Genomic DNA, 16729 nt, shown 5'->3' with positions numbered 1-16729 from the left:
TAACACTTGATTCGAAATGAGTATTTTTCTGCAAATTACAAATTATAGAGGTAACACCCTATATTTTGCTCTTGCAATTCAATAGCATGTATGCAACATGACAACTACAAGGTTTTTGTCTTGGTGGGTGGAGAAAAGCAGCCTCTAATCCAGTATTTTTGGCTTGCTGTGCCACTGAATGATCTCATTTGAACACTTTCTGTCATGCTTTTGGAACAGAAACGACGCCTATTTCTGCACTGTAGCAAGAATCCAAAAGTGCCTTTGAAACCTAAATATTGAAATGGTGCTACGACCTGTTGAACAGTCAGTGGTCCAAAATGCTGTGCTGGATGGCATGAATTTATAGCTGCAACTCTGACATTCTCTCTTGCACATTGCCATGACAGGTCATGAGCTAAGGTGTAGCAAAGCTTTAATATTCAGGCTTCTGTGCTGTGGGAGTCATACTCAGAGACTGGTATTTGTGTCTGGATGCTTCCAGAAAGTGGATGTGCTCCCCGGATGTATAAAGAAAATTCCTCTTCATCACCTCTTAGGCAGTGGTAGCAGTGCAGTTGAAAGTCAGGCCAGACTGGCATGGCAGCCTTTTCACCAGTTGAGCTGGTGCCAGAGTAAACCCAGTCTCTAAATTTCCCTTGCACACCTCAAGGTGTGCATCCTAGAATTTATGCTTGTTTGAAGTACAGGATGGAGCTGGTTTCCTGTGCAGTGAGTGTCACGTGATGTTCTCTTTGCTGCACATTGGCAGGGAGCTCTAGAGTAATACAGACATGTTGGGTGGAGAAGGCACAAAGGAGTGCTTTCCTTTCAAACACGGGAACTGGTAAAAAAATGTGGTTTGTCTCTCACTGCCTGTGTTCCCTTCAACACAGGGAGGCTGTATGGAGCTGATGACTTCTTGCCTGTGTTGACGTATGTGCTAGCCCAGTGTGATATGCTGGAGCTGGACACTGAAATTGAATACATGATGGAGTTGCTGGATCCATCCTTGCTGCATGGAGAAGGTAATCTGTTTTTTAATTTTTACTAGAACTGCCTGAAGGACTAGTGAGGGGGTGTTCTTCCTCACAGCACTGTTGCTGTTCCCAATCCTGTTAAGGGGACACCTAATGACAGCGATGTTGATAACAAGAGAATGTCATCATCATTTCTACTGCTGGCTAGTTTGCAGAGCACAAGCCCCAGAGACCTGGAAATCTGCTGCTCTATATTGCTCTGTGAGCAAATTTGTTGTTTCCAACCTCTTTTGACTCGGCGAGCAAACACATGCACTGTGCAGGTGCTGAATGGCCTGAAAATTTCCTGAAAGCATTTATGGGGCAGCAGCACTCAGCGAATTCTGAGGCACATCATGAGGCTTGGGTTTGGTGCTTTGTGAAAGCTTCTGGGAGACTTCTTTGCACCTTTGCAGAAGTGCTTTTGAGAATACTGCCTCCTTTAGTGGTCTTTGCTTCTACCCAATACTTGCTTCTCACAAAATATTTTTATGAGCCCTAGCAATATGTTTCCTGAGGCATTTCTTGAGTGAGGGCTGAAGTCTGCTAGAGGCAAGGAAATCTGCCTCCTTGCTGTTTTTCCATGGTAGCATTTTTAACAAAGAAGTTTTCTGCAAGGCCCAGATAGGCCCCAGAACGTAAAAGGTTTATGAGGAACTTTAAAGGTTCTTGCAGCCAAGCTTAGCTGTGTGTTTAGGTATATTTATTTGTTTCCTATTCATGCTATATCCTGGCTTTCTGGAATTGCCATATCCTCTTGCATGCCAGTATGCCTGGGAGAATTGGTGCCACCATTCCTCCAATTTGGCACTAGTCTCTTCCTTGCTTGGGGTACAGAGCATTCTTGAGTGCATTGTTAGGAATCTTAGCATGGAAAATACTTGAGATGTGATGCTGGAAACCATTAACATGCTTGAACAGAAGAAAGGTTTACTGGACTTTTAAGTCCTGTTGTTTTGAATGCAGCAAAGGAAGTCTCTCCATTGGCTGGGCTTGTCATTGGCACTAGCTCAGCTCTGCTGTGCAGAAAAAATTGTGTAGTGCTTTGGGGTTGTGCATTTAAACTGCATAGTATTGTCCAATTTGTCTAATGGGTCTTGCATGAATTTGATGTGTTCATCTTGTTGCAGAGCTAAAGGCTGAGAAGGGATGCTGTCAGTAATACAGAAAATAATACTGTGGGCATAGAATGCATCTCTGAATGCCTCTGAATAGACTGTGCTGCCTCTTAGCTGCACACTCCCACCCAAATAGTTGACTTTGAAAAGAAATAGGGACAGCATGTCTTTTGTTTCTCCTGGTTGCTGTGGACTGTTACCTCCTGTTGAGACTCTTTTACTTTGTGACCTGCAGCTTCTTTTGTACACTGGCAACTCTTTTGTGGCTTTAATTTGTTCTTTACTCATGTAATAAAGGGGGAGTGTGCAGGACTTTAGACACCATCTCCTGAACTAGTTGGACATTCTGGGGAATGCTAAGAAGGTGACAGATCAGTAGCCTTTGTTTAAAAACAAAGGCAATTCTATGGGATGATTCCAGAGTTCAAATCTCACACTCACTTGTTGTTTTATTGTCACTGAGGGTGGTTGCTTTCAAGTTGATGAACTGTGTTAGATTATTTTTTACTTTGTTTCAACAGCCATGTTTATTTCATCCACCTCTGAAGCTTGGGAAGAAACCAAAACACTGGTGTTCCAAGAGTAGAAGGAGTAAACACTCAGGCTAAAGGAGTGACAGGAGTCATTTAAGGAAATGGCTTTCCTCAGCATGAGAGGACCCAGCCATGGGTACCACTGTGTAATATGGAGCACATGCAACCCCTGCATGTCTCTGAGCAGCTGAGAGCACACCCTCCAGTGTTGTGCAAGCCAGGGAGGGTTTTCCTTTTGTGTGTAAATATTCTGGCAATTTTCATATCTGTGTGTGTGGCTGGGTGCCTCTCTGTGTGTATTTATGTATCTCAAAGAAAACTGCCTGTAGTTGTGACTGGGACCGCTCTGAGAAGTTCTTCCCTTGCTGTCCTTCTCAGGAGGCTACTACTTGACGAGTGCTTATGGAGCACTTTCACTGATCAAGAACTTCCAGGAAGAACAAGCTGCCCAGCTGCTCAGTTCAGAGGCCAGAGATACTCTCCGGCAGTGGCACAAGAGGAGGACAACCAACAGGACAATACCTTCAGTCGATGATTTTCAGGTAAAGCCTAGGGCTGAAATAGAAAATGGGATGATGGTATTGTTGGAAATTCCCACTTGAGAGGTATGATTTGTAGCAAATTCCCTTGGGGTCACAAGTGGAGTGAAACAGTGCTGAAATTATGGCTGGCAAATTTGCCTTGGGCTTGAAGTCTGTGCACTTTTTATCAAACAGTTTCATTATGATGGTCTGACAGAACACTAAATAATAGAGCTTTCTAACCTTCCCTTTTAAGTCACCTAAAGCAAGGACAAACTGCATTGTATCTTAAATTGAGCTGTTTTGCACGCTTTATTTTCCAAAAGATCAAAAGTAGATTTCCAGGGGTATAAATCAGCCCAACTCCCCAGCAGCCGGTGGTGACATAAAGCAGGTAGCAAAGAGGAGAGGTGGTAGAAATGTTCCCTGACAGTTTTGATGTTTATGCAGGTAGCAGAGTTCTGTAATATGGATGTCCTCACATCTGTTTGTGTTTTGTGGTGGGGTTTTTTTGTCCCCTGTGTTTTGTAAGGGCAGTACCTTCAGCTGGAGAAAAACGAAGCAGTGGTTATCACTTCATCTTCTGAAGCCAAGCCTGCATCTCTTCCATCTGCTTTGGACTGACTGTTCAGGTGTAGAAATCTGTGGGCTGAAAGAGGCAGTGTTGGAATTGGGAAGAAAGGAGTTACTCCTTGGAGTTCAGCTGTCTGCAGTCAGGAAGAGGAGAAGCGAGTACGAGCAAATCCCATGCCCAAAACCGGTCCCATCTCCCTGGGATCCATGTTGTGTCCTCCTGACCTGTACTTAGGTGTCAGATTCCAGCAGCTGGAGTCTTTGTTCTTTCTGCAAAATTCTGCACTTCCTGTAGGAGCATCCAGCACCTTGTATTTCTTCTGGGTGAGGAAATGACAGATGATTCTTTCTACAGGATCTTGTAGGAGGTTCCATCTTCTCTTTCTCTGCAAATGAACTTGATGCAGGCTCAGTGTTCACTTGGATGCTGGAATATGCAGGGGGCAGGGAAGAGCTTTCACCGAGTGCGTCCAGTGCTTCTCCTGCTGTTGTCTCTTTCAAAAGAGAGCCTGGAATCAGTGGATCCCACCACCCCCAGCATGTGCTTGGCACAAATGCAAGCATTTTGCTGTCTGCTCAGAATGGCTGTTTTCTCTCTTCTCTCTCTGAGTCTTGCAGTCCTGAAATGGAGCAACTTCCCTCCAACCAGCATGGAATGCGCCTGCAGCTCCAGTCATCTTTCTCCTTAAGGAAGCGGGGTGTGATCATGGCATTTCTGTGCTGCAATCTCACAGCCTTGCTGGCTCTTGGGCCCTGGGGGCTGTCTTTTCCCCTTCCCCAAATGGATGGAAAAGCAAAAACCCCAGTACTCTGATGATGATGAAATACAGCTCTTTGATACTTAGTCTATGTGTTACAGGCATCTGTAAAAAAAGTCAGCCTTTCCTTCCAGCAATCCCATCCATCTAAAAGCTCCTGCATTTTAAAGCAGGTCTTGTGTGTGGTAGCTACCTTAAAAATTAAATGTAATGTATTCTGCTTTATCTAGGGCTGCGTTTTTTCTACAAGTTCTTCAGGTAAAAAAATGGATTAGTTCTGATCAGTTAGGTTCAGTCCCAATTTTTAAAATCTATTGCAGAGCTTTAGTGTTCAGTCTGCATGGTATCAAGAAATACTTGATTAGACAAGAGTGTTCTTTGGAACTTGAGTCGTTGGAAGGTTCTTCTCAGTCCTAGCTTTTCACAGTTTGTTTCTGTGAAATGTAAACTTCTATCACTGGGATTTTACATGCTTAATATATTCAGCATACAAACCATGGGTGCCAGCTCAGTCAATAAACAACTCTTTCTCACTGTAATTTTTTCTATCTCCTTCAATCCTACTGCTTTTTAGTCTTTAATTCCAGCAATGTTTTTATAACTGTCTCTGGTTTAGAGACAATTTTAGAAGAAAACTGTCTGGAATGAACATTTCCTCTATAGCAAATGGGTTTCAGCACTCCCTTCCCACCAATACAAAAGGAATTTCTTGGATGAAAGTGAAATGTTTCTGTAACAAACAGAGTGCTCACAGGTTATGGGAAGAAATGAGTAACTGTTAGGTGTTGAAGCTCCTCACTGCAGAGAAAACTGGTGGGCTTAGGGTTCTCTCTCTAGCTGGCCCGGCTTCCCCCGAGGTCCGGAGCTGGGATGCGGCGTTCGGCTCCCACCAGTGGTCTGGTTCTGGACCAAAACTGGGCTGAGCAGTTCCAGAGGAAGCCACAGAAGTCACCAGAGGATTGCTGTTGCAGTCCCAGGACAACTTCTTGCCTCAGCTAACAAAACACAAGGTAGCCAAAAGCAGAAATGTAAGTCCCTCTGCGCCGCAAAGCCGAGCACAGGGGGGAGCGAGTGCCTGAACGCCACCGGTGCCAGAGTTCCCCCGGCTCCCACCCCTCCCCTGGACCCAGCTTAAGGCTCCAGGACCCATTTCTGAGTGTAAAGCATACAACAGGGGAATACAGCATTATCATAAAATCACCTCAAGAGAAAAACAGGCAGGAAGCAGGTGAAACTGCACGTCCCCTTGGGGCCTATTCAGAATGTGCCCGTGTTAGCAGAGCTGTGGGCCTGTGTCAGTTTCTACAGGAGAAAAGATGCAGCTTTTGCCTCAAGATCACGTTCATTTACTCGAATTGTGCAGAGTAAATTTTCTTTCTGAATCCCTGTAAAAACGATGAAATGCTGTCTTGTGAAGCTGGTTTAGGCCAGGTTTAGACAGCAGGCCGCAGCTCAAGGGATGACCGCGATGCCCGGGAATTACCAGGGTGTGTATCACAGCTGGGGCATGGAGAGGTTTGCTTTTTGTGGCTGACTTTTCAGTTTTCAGAGGCTGAGTGTTTTTTGAGTTCCTGATGTCTGCTTTCTTGTTGCACAGAACTACCTTCGTGTTGCATTCCAGGAAGTTACCAGTGGCTGCACGGGAAAGACTTTGCTAGTAAGGCCATATATCACTACCGAAGACGTATGTCAGCTTTGTGCTGAGAAGTTTAAAGTGGCAAATCCAGAAGAATACAGGCTGTTTCTTTTTGTTGATGACACCTGGCAACAACTGACGGAGGATACGTACCCTCAGAAGATCAAGGCGGAGCTGCACAGCCGTCCTCAGCCCCAGGTCTTCCACTTTGTCTACAAGCGCATTAACAGTGACCCATATGGGGCCATCCTCCAGAACAGCAATGACTCGGCTGCTTAAAACCAGCAACGTGTCATTTTTATGTCTGTTCCTTGGTAATGGTTACAAACACCTTTGTTGGCTGCCTTCCTTAGGAGCTAAAGCAGGTCTTAAACCTTAAGTGCCTGGTAAAACACATGCTGTGCTGATATTTCTGACATTGCTTACAGGACCCAGGTGCGCCGTGCACGTGGCCAGTGATGCAGAATATTCCACCAGCATGTCTGAGGAGACAGCCCAGGAGGCTGCATACCTTGTAAAATGGGTTCTTTTGCAGCACATTCTACTGTGGCCCTTCACAGGTCTTGGCTGTAGTGTGCAAAATACAGTTTTCTTGCACTCGTCATTTCCATGGCTGTCACTGGGATTTGAGTCCTAGTGTGGGACGAGTGTGTCTGAACTGGCCAGGGCCAGCTCAGTCCCACCTGCAGGAGTTTGACAAGACCGTCCAATGCAGGGCATCAGTTCATTCAGCATTACCTGGATGGTTGCATCCTTGTCTAATGTTTTTGATTACAGAAAATAATCATGTTTATATATATATATATATATATTTATATATATATATATAGGTGTATATATATAGATATATATATATATAGATATATATAGATATATAGATGTTTTATAGCAGTTGCAGGTAAACTGTCAGGGTTGGTTTTTGAAATATTTTTTTAACTATAAACTATTCTATAATTATGCATGTGATTTTTAACATTTAATACACAAGAATAAATCTCTTGCTGGTTTTAGAGTCTTGCATTGAAAGTCTGTGTGGTTTCTTCTCTTTTCCTGTTCCAGGAGAGTTCTTAGGAAACTTCTGTACCCTCAAGGCAGTTTTTTTGCTGTCTGTTCTCAATTGTCTTCTGAAAATTAGACCATTTTATTCATTGTGCTGTGCAAAACACTTCTCAGCCTCTCACCATGTTCATTCCGAGCACACTGAGGTACCAGGAGGGGATGAGAATGCACGAAGGTGAAATTTCACAGAGAAAGGAGATCAGGGTGCTCACTGGCAGCACAGGCTGGGACTGGGGCTGAGCAGGACCAGAGCTGGAGCACATCAACCCTTCAGCTTTCACCTGGTGTTCCATCAGGGGCTTTATGGCCCTGCCCAGAGCCAGATGTTCATTGATGAGTCCCGGGCCGAGCCGTGAGCGTGACCTGTTCTGTTTGAGCTGCTGGTTGTTGACACGTTCGCCAGCCACGCTCTGTAATAATTAGTCCTGGGGTTTGTTCCTGTTCTTCTTCCAGCCTTGTATCGAACTTTCCACCCCTTTTCTTCTCTCTGTCCAGTGTATTTCTTGTGTTCCTTTATTGTCCTGTGTGCTCCCAGTCCCATTCCCTTTCACTACTTCACTCTCTCTTGTTCTTCTTTTTCTTTTAAGGAATAAACCCTCAATAATTATTTAATTAATGTTTCTCAATCCCTCTCCCTGTTCTGCCTGCCTCTTTATCTTTCCTTCTTTCTTCCTCTCCTTTTCTCTTTGTCCTGCATCATGACTGTGATTTTGTCCCTTTCGTGTCCCTTTGCCTGTACCTGTGTGCACCTGCTGCCCAGTGCTGCTCCCTGACTGTACCCTCTCTAGGTGAGCCTCTGTCCTGCGGGCCGTGCCTTTCTGTCTCCATCCCTGTGCTGCTCCTTGCCCGTCTTTGCCCTCCCCGGCACGGGCCGTGGTCGATTCCTCTCCGGGTCCTTACTTCCCTTTTTGTCTCTGTGTCCTCCAGTCCTTGCTGCGTGTTTGGGACTCTGTCTTTTTGTCTGTCCTTCTCCGTGCCTCACTCGTGTTCCTGTTCTATTCCCTGTGGCTCTGTGGTGCTCCCCGTGCCATTGATTCCCACGGGATCCTTGTGTCCCGTTCGCTGCCCCTGTGTCGGTCTGTCTGTCTGTGTCCCCAGCCCCGGGCTGAGCTCGGCCGCAGTGCTGCCGCCTTGTGGGAAGAGATCGGTACTGCAGCCGTGCCCGGAGCCGGAGCCCGGGCAGTGCTGCCGCCTTGTGGACAAAGAATGGAAGGAACTGCGTGCGTGCTCCTAGGATGGCGGAAGCGATCGCAGGCCGGGACCCTGCGATGTGAGAGAGCCACCCACGCTCGAGACGGCGGCCGCAAAAGGACCCCGACCGACCGATAGAGGCATGGCTGGTGGCTGCACCGAGCCCGGTCCCCATCCCGGCCCCGATGCCGCCCCGCTCCTCCGGCCCCGGGAGCCCCCGCGGACGCGGGCAGGAGCCGGAGCCCAAGGGCCGGAGCCGGCGCCGGCAGCAGCCCCGGTCCGGCTCAGGGGAGAGGGCGGCGCGCACGGGTGTCTGCTGTCGGAGCTCCGTGCACAGGGACACGACGGACTTGGGCTTCCCTTCTTCGCGAACCCTCTCCACCTCCTTTCTCCTCCTCGTGTTCCCCTTCTTTCCCTCCTTCCCCGCTCCTCCCCAAAGCCGACCCTTTCCCCTCCCCTTTCGGCCTCCCCTCCTTCTCCCCCCCCACACCCTTCTTCCTCCTCCTCGTATTCCTGTTTTTCTCCCCAAAATCCTCCCCTTCTCTCCCCCCAAACCAGACCCCCCCCATCCTTCCTCTCCTTTCCCTACCCCGATAAGCCCTTCTATTCCTTCCCCCTTCCTCTGTCCACCGTCCCTCTCCCCCCATCCCCTTTCCCACGTTGCTTCCAGGTGCTGCCCAGGGGGGACATCTGTGGCCTCAGACAGCGATGGCCTTGGAGCAAGGGGAGCCTTTGCACAGCTCACCTGCAGAGCTCAGGTGGATGCGACAGGATTGGTGTGGCCTGAGAAGTCCTGAACAGCTGTGTCTGTGTTCTGCAGTGCCTTGAAACCTTCCTCTGTCAGGTTTTGGAGGGGTTTCTCTTTAGGATTTCTTGTGATGCAGCACCCCGGGTATCCCTTTGTGCAAAGTCCAGTGGTGAAGGAGGATTGAGTGAGTGACAAGTGGGGTCTGGCATGAAAATGGTTCTGTTAAAATGGAGCAAAGACTGCAATAAGAAAAACGAGCATCCCTTTACTGTCTGAAAGGGTTAGGAACAAAAATGCTGGAGAGGGGCACTTTTATATTTGAATTGGTGTCACCTGTCTTGGATCCAGCCCCACAGTGAGCAATCAGAGCAGAAGTGTAAAAGCTGGGATCCTTTGACTTCTGCAGGGGACTTCATTTTCTTTTCTTCTCTTCCAGGACCAGAGAAATGGTTCCACTCCTCTCATCTTTGCCAAAAGCTGTGCTGTTTGAGGAGCCAGAGCCAAGAGGCTTCAGCACCAGGGCTCTGCACTGGAGGGCTCCCGGTCCTGCCCCCGCAGGGTTCCCCTTTTCCTCCCCGCTGGGATGGGATCTATGGAATCTGGGATCTGGGTGAAACTGCGGCTCTGCTGGTATCCAGGGACGTGAGGTTCCGGGGGACTGCGTTTCCCCGTGGCTTTCCAGGTCGGCAGCAGCCGGAGGAAATGGGGTGCCAGAGCCGTGCCCCATCAGGCCGTGTTTGCCTCTGAGGAACAGAGAGTCCGGGCTGAGGTGAGATTGCCGGGAGTGCTTGGATGGATGAGCTGTGCGGGGAACGGGGAGCTCGGAATCGCAGCTGCTGCTGGATCCATGGCCTTAGGTCTGCTCCGTCTGTGTCTGTGCCAAGTGGGATTTGTGCTGGGGAGAGAGGTGTGTGGGGAGCCAAAGGTGGAGTAAATCCTCTGTGGGGATGGGCAGCGAAGGACTGAGTAGCAGGGGAAGGAGAGGATTTCTAAAGGATACGACTGTTTCTGCCAAGAGCGGGGTGGAGCAGCGATGGGGGTGGTTGGGTTTGGCCTGGGCTCTGTTATTCTTGGTGCCATTTTAAAATTCTGTCGTGTGATTTACTGTGCGGGAGCTTTCGAACGAGAGCTGACGGAAATGTAGGTTAAGCCTTGGAAGTTGGGTCCATTGACTGCAGCAGCTCGCCGAGGCTGGAGGACTGGGGTGATGGCTGCTCCCAGGAAAGGTCACTTATTTATTGATACTGTGTCGCATTTCCCTCAGCGACTGCCAGCCCGGAATGGCTGTGAGTTTGTGCTCTTCTCCCTGGGGAATTGGAGGAGGTTATGGTGTAATTAGAAATTGGAGAAAAATCCAGCTGACAGTCTCACCTCTGTCCCCCTTTAAGTTATCCCAGTTTGTCCCAGCTTGGAGCTGCACAGAAGTCAGGCAGGGGAAATGACATCAGGGATACAGCTGTCAATTCCAAGGCAGCGAGAGAAGATGTAGCAGCAAAGGACAGGGGAGGGGAAAGGTTTCAGAAAGCATTTGTGTGGTGTAATGAATGCCAATTTCTGCTTGCCCAGGGAGAAGAGGACGAACTCCCAGCCATTCAGGCCTGACAGTCCCCTGCAGCGAGAGCTCAGCACGCATCCCCAGAGGCAAGTCCAGCAGGAGAAAGAAGGAAAAAAGGTGATTTCTTTTGCTTGCAAGTCCTTTCCAGTTCTGAAAGCCCAGCCAACATTTGCTCTTGATTGTGGTCGGGTGAAGCACGAGCAGCGGGCACGGGTCGTGCCGTGGATGGAGCCGCAAAGCCCGGGGTCATTGAGAGGGGACACGAGAGGTGTTTGTGTAGGAAAATGCCGAGGGGATGTCCAGGGGAGCGAGGAGGCATTTCTGAGGGGATTGCCGAGGGAGGTGAAGGGAGCCCGGCAGAGAATTTCTCTGGGAAATTTCTGCGAGGGCCCTGGGGAGCGCAGCCAGGGCTCTCCAGGGCTAGCAGGCAGGGCTGAGCCCTCGGGACTCTGCGTGTCCTCCTTCCCTGGCAGCAGCCGGCGAGGAAGGGAGGAGAGGCTCCGTGTGGGATGAGGCCCACGGGAGAGAGCGAGCAGGGGAGCGGCCTGGGGCTGGAGAGGGGCAGGAGAAAGGCAAAGGGACCTCGCTGGGGTCACAGACTGGACACTTGGATGAGCAGTGCAGGTGAGGAGTGGATCGGAGTTCACCTGCAGGGAAAGAGGGAGGGGATCTTTTGGAGGGAGAGGCTGAGGCAATAATGAGTTCGCAGTCCTCGGCCCAAGTTGTGTTTGCACAAAGTGGGAGCAGAGGTGAGGGGCGATCCAAAGGCAGCCCTGCTTGTCCTCTGACTTGTTTATAAGTTTTAATGTTTCATTTTGCAGCTTCTGTAAATATTAAAAAAAATGAGAACAAGAGCATTAATGAGGTTCCTGGCAGTCCATTACAGTGTTGTCACAGAATTCATAACAGTTTTGATTAATGCAATTCTTTATTTGGATTAGTCATTGTGTGAGATTTGGGGTTTATCTGGATGTTGAAGCCCTCATGGTGGCCCTGATACTGCTCAGGAGCTGGTAGGAAAAGCAGAGTCAGAGCTCCTGGCAGGCACAGGCTGTTATCCCCCAGAGTGGATTGTGGAGGAATTGTTTGGGACTTGGATTCTCCCCGTGGGTGATGCCAGTTGCTGTGACTTGCATAATTCCATACATTTGACTCCCAAAACTTCCCAGCCCAGGGGCTTGAGCCGACAGGGGAGCACGAACATTGTTCTTTGTGCAGTGCCCAGATTTGGGGCTAACTGATGGGAACTAGCAAAGCTGACAGTGATCCCATAGCCCCAAATTCCCTGCTCAATTCCCACTGCCATAACCTCCCAGTGCTTCATGGAGCGTGGCCATGCCCAGGCAGAGCTGCCCCTTGAACGCCAGCTGTGCCAAGAAACCAGCAGAGCTTCCAAGGAAGCTCAGCAGCATCGGGACAGGGACAGGTGTGTATGCCAAAGAATTTCCCGTTTAAAACCCTCATCCCAACCCCACCCATGTCCCTTGGGGGCACTTGACAGGGTTGCCTGGAATTCAGCTGATTTGACCCCCCCTTGAGCTCAGGCTCCAGGTGAGATTTTCAAGCAGGAGAAGGCAGAGGCCAGAAGCATTCGCAGCCCATGCCGAGGCAGCCCCTGTGCCCACGGGAGAACATCTCTCCCTGCAGAATCTCAGTTCCTTTCAGAGCCTCAGCAGTGGCCTCTGCAAGTTCTTTTCCCGCAGGAAAGGCTGCACATCCCTGCCTTCAGCACACCTCCAGTGGGAGCCACCTGTGAGAAAGCTTTCCATCCCTTCTGCACTTCCAGCTGGCTCCCTGAACAACTCCCACCTTCATCCAAAAAAAAAAAAAAAAAAAAAAGAACCTTCATCCCAGCCAAACCTTTGATTTTAAGGCATCTCTGCAGGGTAGTGCTTGGGATCTGATATGTGTGAGGGCAGATTGCCTTGGCTTTAATGCTGCTGCTGCTGCTGCATGGATGATGGCCTCAGGCTGGAAGGGAAGGGATTGGGGGTGGCCGGGACAGACCCGGCAGCTGCGTGGGAGCTCTGGGAGGTGGGAACGGGGAATTGCTGTCCGAGCCCCTCTGCAAGCGGCCCGTGCTGCCATCAGCAGGAAATGCCAGCTGTTCCCGGCGGTGCTTTTGGGCTGTCAGTGGTCTCTGTCCGGGCTGAAGCATCTCCAGGTACCTGTTCAGAGCAGCCCCCGGCCCAGGATCCGCAGGCAGCCCTCGAGCCGCGTCCGTGCCGGCGCTGGCCGGGCGCCCCGGCGCCCTTCCCCAGGGTGTGTGCTCGGCACAGGCAGGACACTGCAGGCACAGCCCAAGGACGAGAGGTGCCGGTTCCCTTTCAGGTCCCTCCTGGCCTCCTCCTGCCCCGAGTTCCCTGACAGCTGGGACACACAGAAACACCAAGGAACGTTGCTGGCAGCGAGCAGGAGACACAGAGGCCTCTGTACAGCTCTGGGCCAGAAAAGCAGCCCCAGCTTCAGCAGCTGCCATCGTTTTGGCCTGGCAATACTCACCTGCAGGAACTGTTCTGTTTACTTGAGAGTCAGATTTTAGGATGCCTCTCAACTCCAGTATATCCTCAATATATCCCGCGATCTGGAAGTAAAGGGGAAAATTCTCAGCTGAATTTTAATAAAGGAAGTTTTACCATTACGGAGTTTGTTTTGTTTTTTGTTTTTTTTTTTTTTTTTGCGTTGCAAAGCAAGGGGGAGGGGGAGCATCTCACCTGGCAGGTGTTGGAGAAGCAGCCCGAGTGGAACCGGGCCGGGCCCCCGCCGAGCAGCTCCTCCCACCCACGGTGATCCAGCCCCTCCCGTTCCACAGGGGTGCGGCCGGTGGGAGCCCCACGGCTGGGCGGACACGGGGAAGGGGGATCCAGGAGCTGCTCTCCTCCGGGGGCTCCGCACACCTGCGGGATGAGGACACCGGGAGCGGCGGGACTTGGGGTTGCCGGGGTGGCACGGCGTTCCCCGTGCCCCGGCCGGTTCCAGCCGCGCTCCGGCGTCTGCACCGGGAGATTCCGCCGCCGTTCTCCCGGGCACGGTTACCGGCAGAGCCCCGGCTCCCTGCGGCCGCAGCGGGATCACGGCCCGAGTCCCACGGCCGCTGCGGCCGGAGCAGGAGCGGCAGCGCCGGGCTCGGCCCCGGCGCCCGTCCCCGGGCGGCTCCTGCTGCCCGCGGCGATCCCGATGCCGGTCCTGCGATCCGCACCCGGCCAGCCCAGGGAGAGGCGGCACCGCTCGGAACCCCCAGCGGACCCCGACAAGACCCAGAGCCGAGCCCTGGCCCCCCCCCCCCAGCCCGAGCACGTCGGGCTCCGCGCAGCGCCGGGAGCGGCCCCTGGGTTGGGATCGGCGCAGCGCTCCGAGCGATGATCCCACCGCATCCCGAGAGGAACATCCGCGTACGGAGCGGGGCGGGAGCGGCTCGGCCGCAATTGAAGGGCGCGGGCGGGGCGGGGCCCCGGGGGGGGGCGGCACCTGCCCAGGTGTGCGGGGCCCCAGAGCGCCTGCGCGGGGCGGGGCTGAGGGGATTTAAACCGCGGGGAGAGCCCGGCGGAGCCATTTGCTCCTCGGCGCTCGGGAGGGGAGGTGCTGCCCGAGCCGGGCTCTACAGCTCTTTTCCTTTGTGTTTCTTTTCTTTATTACTTCTTTTTCTCTGTATTTCTTCTTTCTCCCCTCCCTTCCTCCCCTCCCCTACCCCCCTCCTCCCTCCCCCCCCCCTACCCCCCCCCCTCCCTCTCCCCCCTAGCCCTCCCCTCCCTCCCCCCCGGCCCGGCCCCCCCCATCCCGGTACCCCTCATGCCCCTACTCACCCTACCCTACCCTACCCTACCCTACCCCACCGTACCCCTAACTTCTCCCGCTCTTCCTTCCACCCTTGCTTCCCATCAATCCTGGCTCCCGCTGCCCCCTCTCCGTTTCCCCTCTCCCCCAGTCTACCGCCGCCCCATTCTCTCCTACCTTCCTTCAATCCTCCGCCTCCTTCGTCCACTCTCCCGTTCCTCCCACTCCATCTTCCCCTCTCCCTGCTGCCCTGCCACACCCCGACACCCTCACCTGCCCTCTCCCCTTGGCTCACCCACCCCGACCAGCCCCTCTGCCCCCCTATTCCTACCCTCCATCCCCCCTTTCCCTCTGTCTTTCCCCCCGCAGCCGCGGGGTTCGGGGTGCCGGATAATAAAGCCCGGAGGGCCGGAGCCGGCGCCCCTCCTTGAGTCCCCCAAAAGGGCCGGAGCCGCAGAGAGCGGCTCCCCCCAGCAGATTCCAACACTGCCCTACACTGCCGGGGTTCCGGGTTTCCCTACATCACACTGGGGGGGGGGTGGGGGTGCGGGTGCGGGCTGGGGGTCGGGGTGGGCCCCCTCCTCAGGAGGGGGTGCTGGGATGGGTTGGGGGGTGTTTGGGATGGACCCCCTCGATAGGAGGGGGTCCTGGGGGGAGGCGGGTTAGGGTGGGGGGCGGGGGTGGGAGGGGTCCCCTCCGGAGGAGGGGCCCCTGGGGGGGGGGCGGGGGTGGGAGGGGTCCCCTCCGGAGGAGGGGCCCCTGGGGGGGGGGCGGGGGTGGGAGGGGTCCCCTCCGGAGGAGGGGCCCCTGGGGGGGGCGGGGGGCGGGCCCCCTCCGGAGGGGGGGGTCCGGGGTGGGAGGGGCTGGGGGGGGGTTCGCCTCCCCCGACCCCTCCCACTCGGACCCTCCCCTCCGGACGGGGTCCGCTCCCCGGACCCTCCCCAGGACCCCCCTCCTCCGGACGGGACCCCCGGGGGGGCGGGGGGGCGGGGTGGGTGGGGGGGAACAGGAGGGGGTGTCACGTCACTCTGCAATGTGAACACACATTTTAAAAAAAAAAAAAAAAAAGTAACACACCAGCCAAACCAGGACACCCCTCCCCACCTGCCACCCCACCCACCACTCCCTCCCCCCGCCCCCCGGGGGTCCCGTCCGGGGGAGGGGGGTCCTGGGGAGGGTCCGGGGAGCGGACCCCGTCCGGAGGGGAGGGTCCGGGGTGGGAGGGGTCGGGGGAGGCGAACCCCCCCCAGCCCCTCCCACCCCGACCCCCCCCTCCGGAGGGGGCCCGCCCCCCGCCCCTCCCCAGGGGCCCCTCCTCCGGAGGGGACCCCCTCCCACCCCCGCCCCCCCCCCCCCCCAGGGGCCCCTCCTCCGGAGGGGACCCCTCCCACCCCCGCCCCCCCCCCCAGGGGCCCCTCCTCCGGAGGGGGACCCCTCCCACCCCCCCGCCCCCCCCCCAGGGGCCCCTCCTCCGGAGGGGACCCCTCCCACCCCCGCCCCCCCCCCCCAGGGGCCCCTCCTCCGGAGGGGACCCCCTCCCACCCCCGCCCCCCCCCCCAGGGGCCCCTCCCTCCGGAGGGGACCCCTCCCACCCCCGCCCCCCACCCTAACCCGCCCTCCCCCCAGGACCCCCTCCTATCGAGGGGGGTCCATCCCAAACACCCCCCAACCCATCCCAGCACCCCCTCCTGAGGAGGGGGCCCACCCCGACCCCCAGCCCGCACCCGCACCCCCACCCCCCCCCCAGAGTGATGTAGGGAAACCCGGAACCCCGGCAGTGTAGGGCAGTGTTGGAATCTGCTGGGGGGAGCCGCTCTCTGCGGCTCCGGCCCTTTTGGGGGACTCAAGGGAGGGGCGCGGCTCCGGCCCCTCCGGGCCTTTATTATCCGGCACCCGAACCCCGCGGCTGCGGGGGGAAAGACAGAGGGAAAGGGGGGATGGAGGTAGGAATAGGGGGGCAGAGGGGCTGGTCGGGGTGGGTGAGCCAAGGGGAGAGGGCAGGTGAGGGTGTCGGGGTGTGCAGGGCAGCAGGGAGAGGGGAAGATGGAGTGGGAGGAACGGGAGAGTGGACGAAGGAGGCGGAGGATTGAAGGAAGGTAGGAGAGAATGGGGCGGCGGTAGACTGGGGGAGAGGGGAAACGGAGAGGGGGCAGCGGGAGCCAGGATTGATGGGAAGCAAGGGTGGAAGGAAGAGCGGGAGAAGTTAGGGGTACGGTGGGGTAGGTAGGGTAGGGTAGGGTAGGGTGAGTAGGGGCATGAGGGGTA

The 16729-nt window shown here is 54.3% G+C and overlaps 1 protein-coding gene across 1 annotated transcript in view; it reads left to right on the top strand.

The window, feature by feature from the left end:
• The window catches only part of RIN2 (Ras and Rab interactor 2), a 37285-nt gene extending 30182 nt beyond the window's left edge, over positions 1 to 7103 (top strand). Inside the window, exons 9-11 of the mRNA XM_062490732.1 lie at positions 876 to 1007; positions 3028 to 3191; positions 6099 to 7103. Of these exons, the coding sequence (XP_062346716.1) occupies positions 876 to 1007; positions 3028 to 3191; positions 6099 to 6416 (614 nt within the window). The 3' untranslated portion in view covers positions 6417 to 7103. The remainder of the gene's footprint in view (positions 1 to 875; positions 1008 to 3027; positions 3192 to 6098) is intronic.
• Positions 7104 to 16729: the final 9626 nt, after the last annotated feature.

Source organism: Cinclus cinclus, chromosome 3, assembly GCF_963662255.1.
Source record: "Cinclus cinclus chromosome 3, bCinCin1.1, whole genome shotgun sequence".
NCBI classification, from domain to species: domain Eukaryota; kingdom Metazoa; phylum Chordata; class Aves; order Passeriformes; family Cinclidae; genus Cinclus; species Cinclus cinclus.
This window is presented reverse-complemented; position numbering and strand designations above follow the sequence as displayed.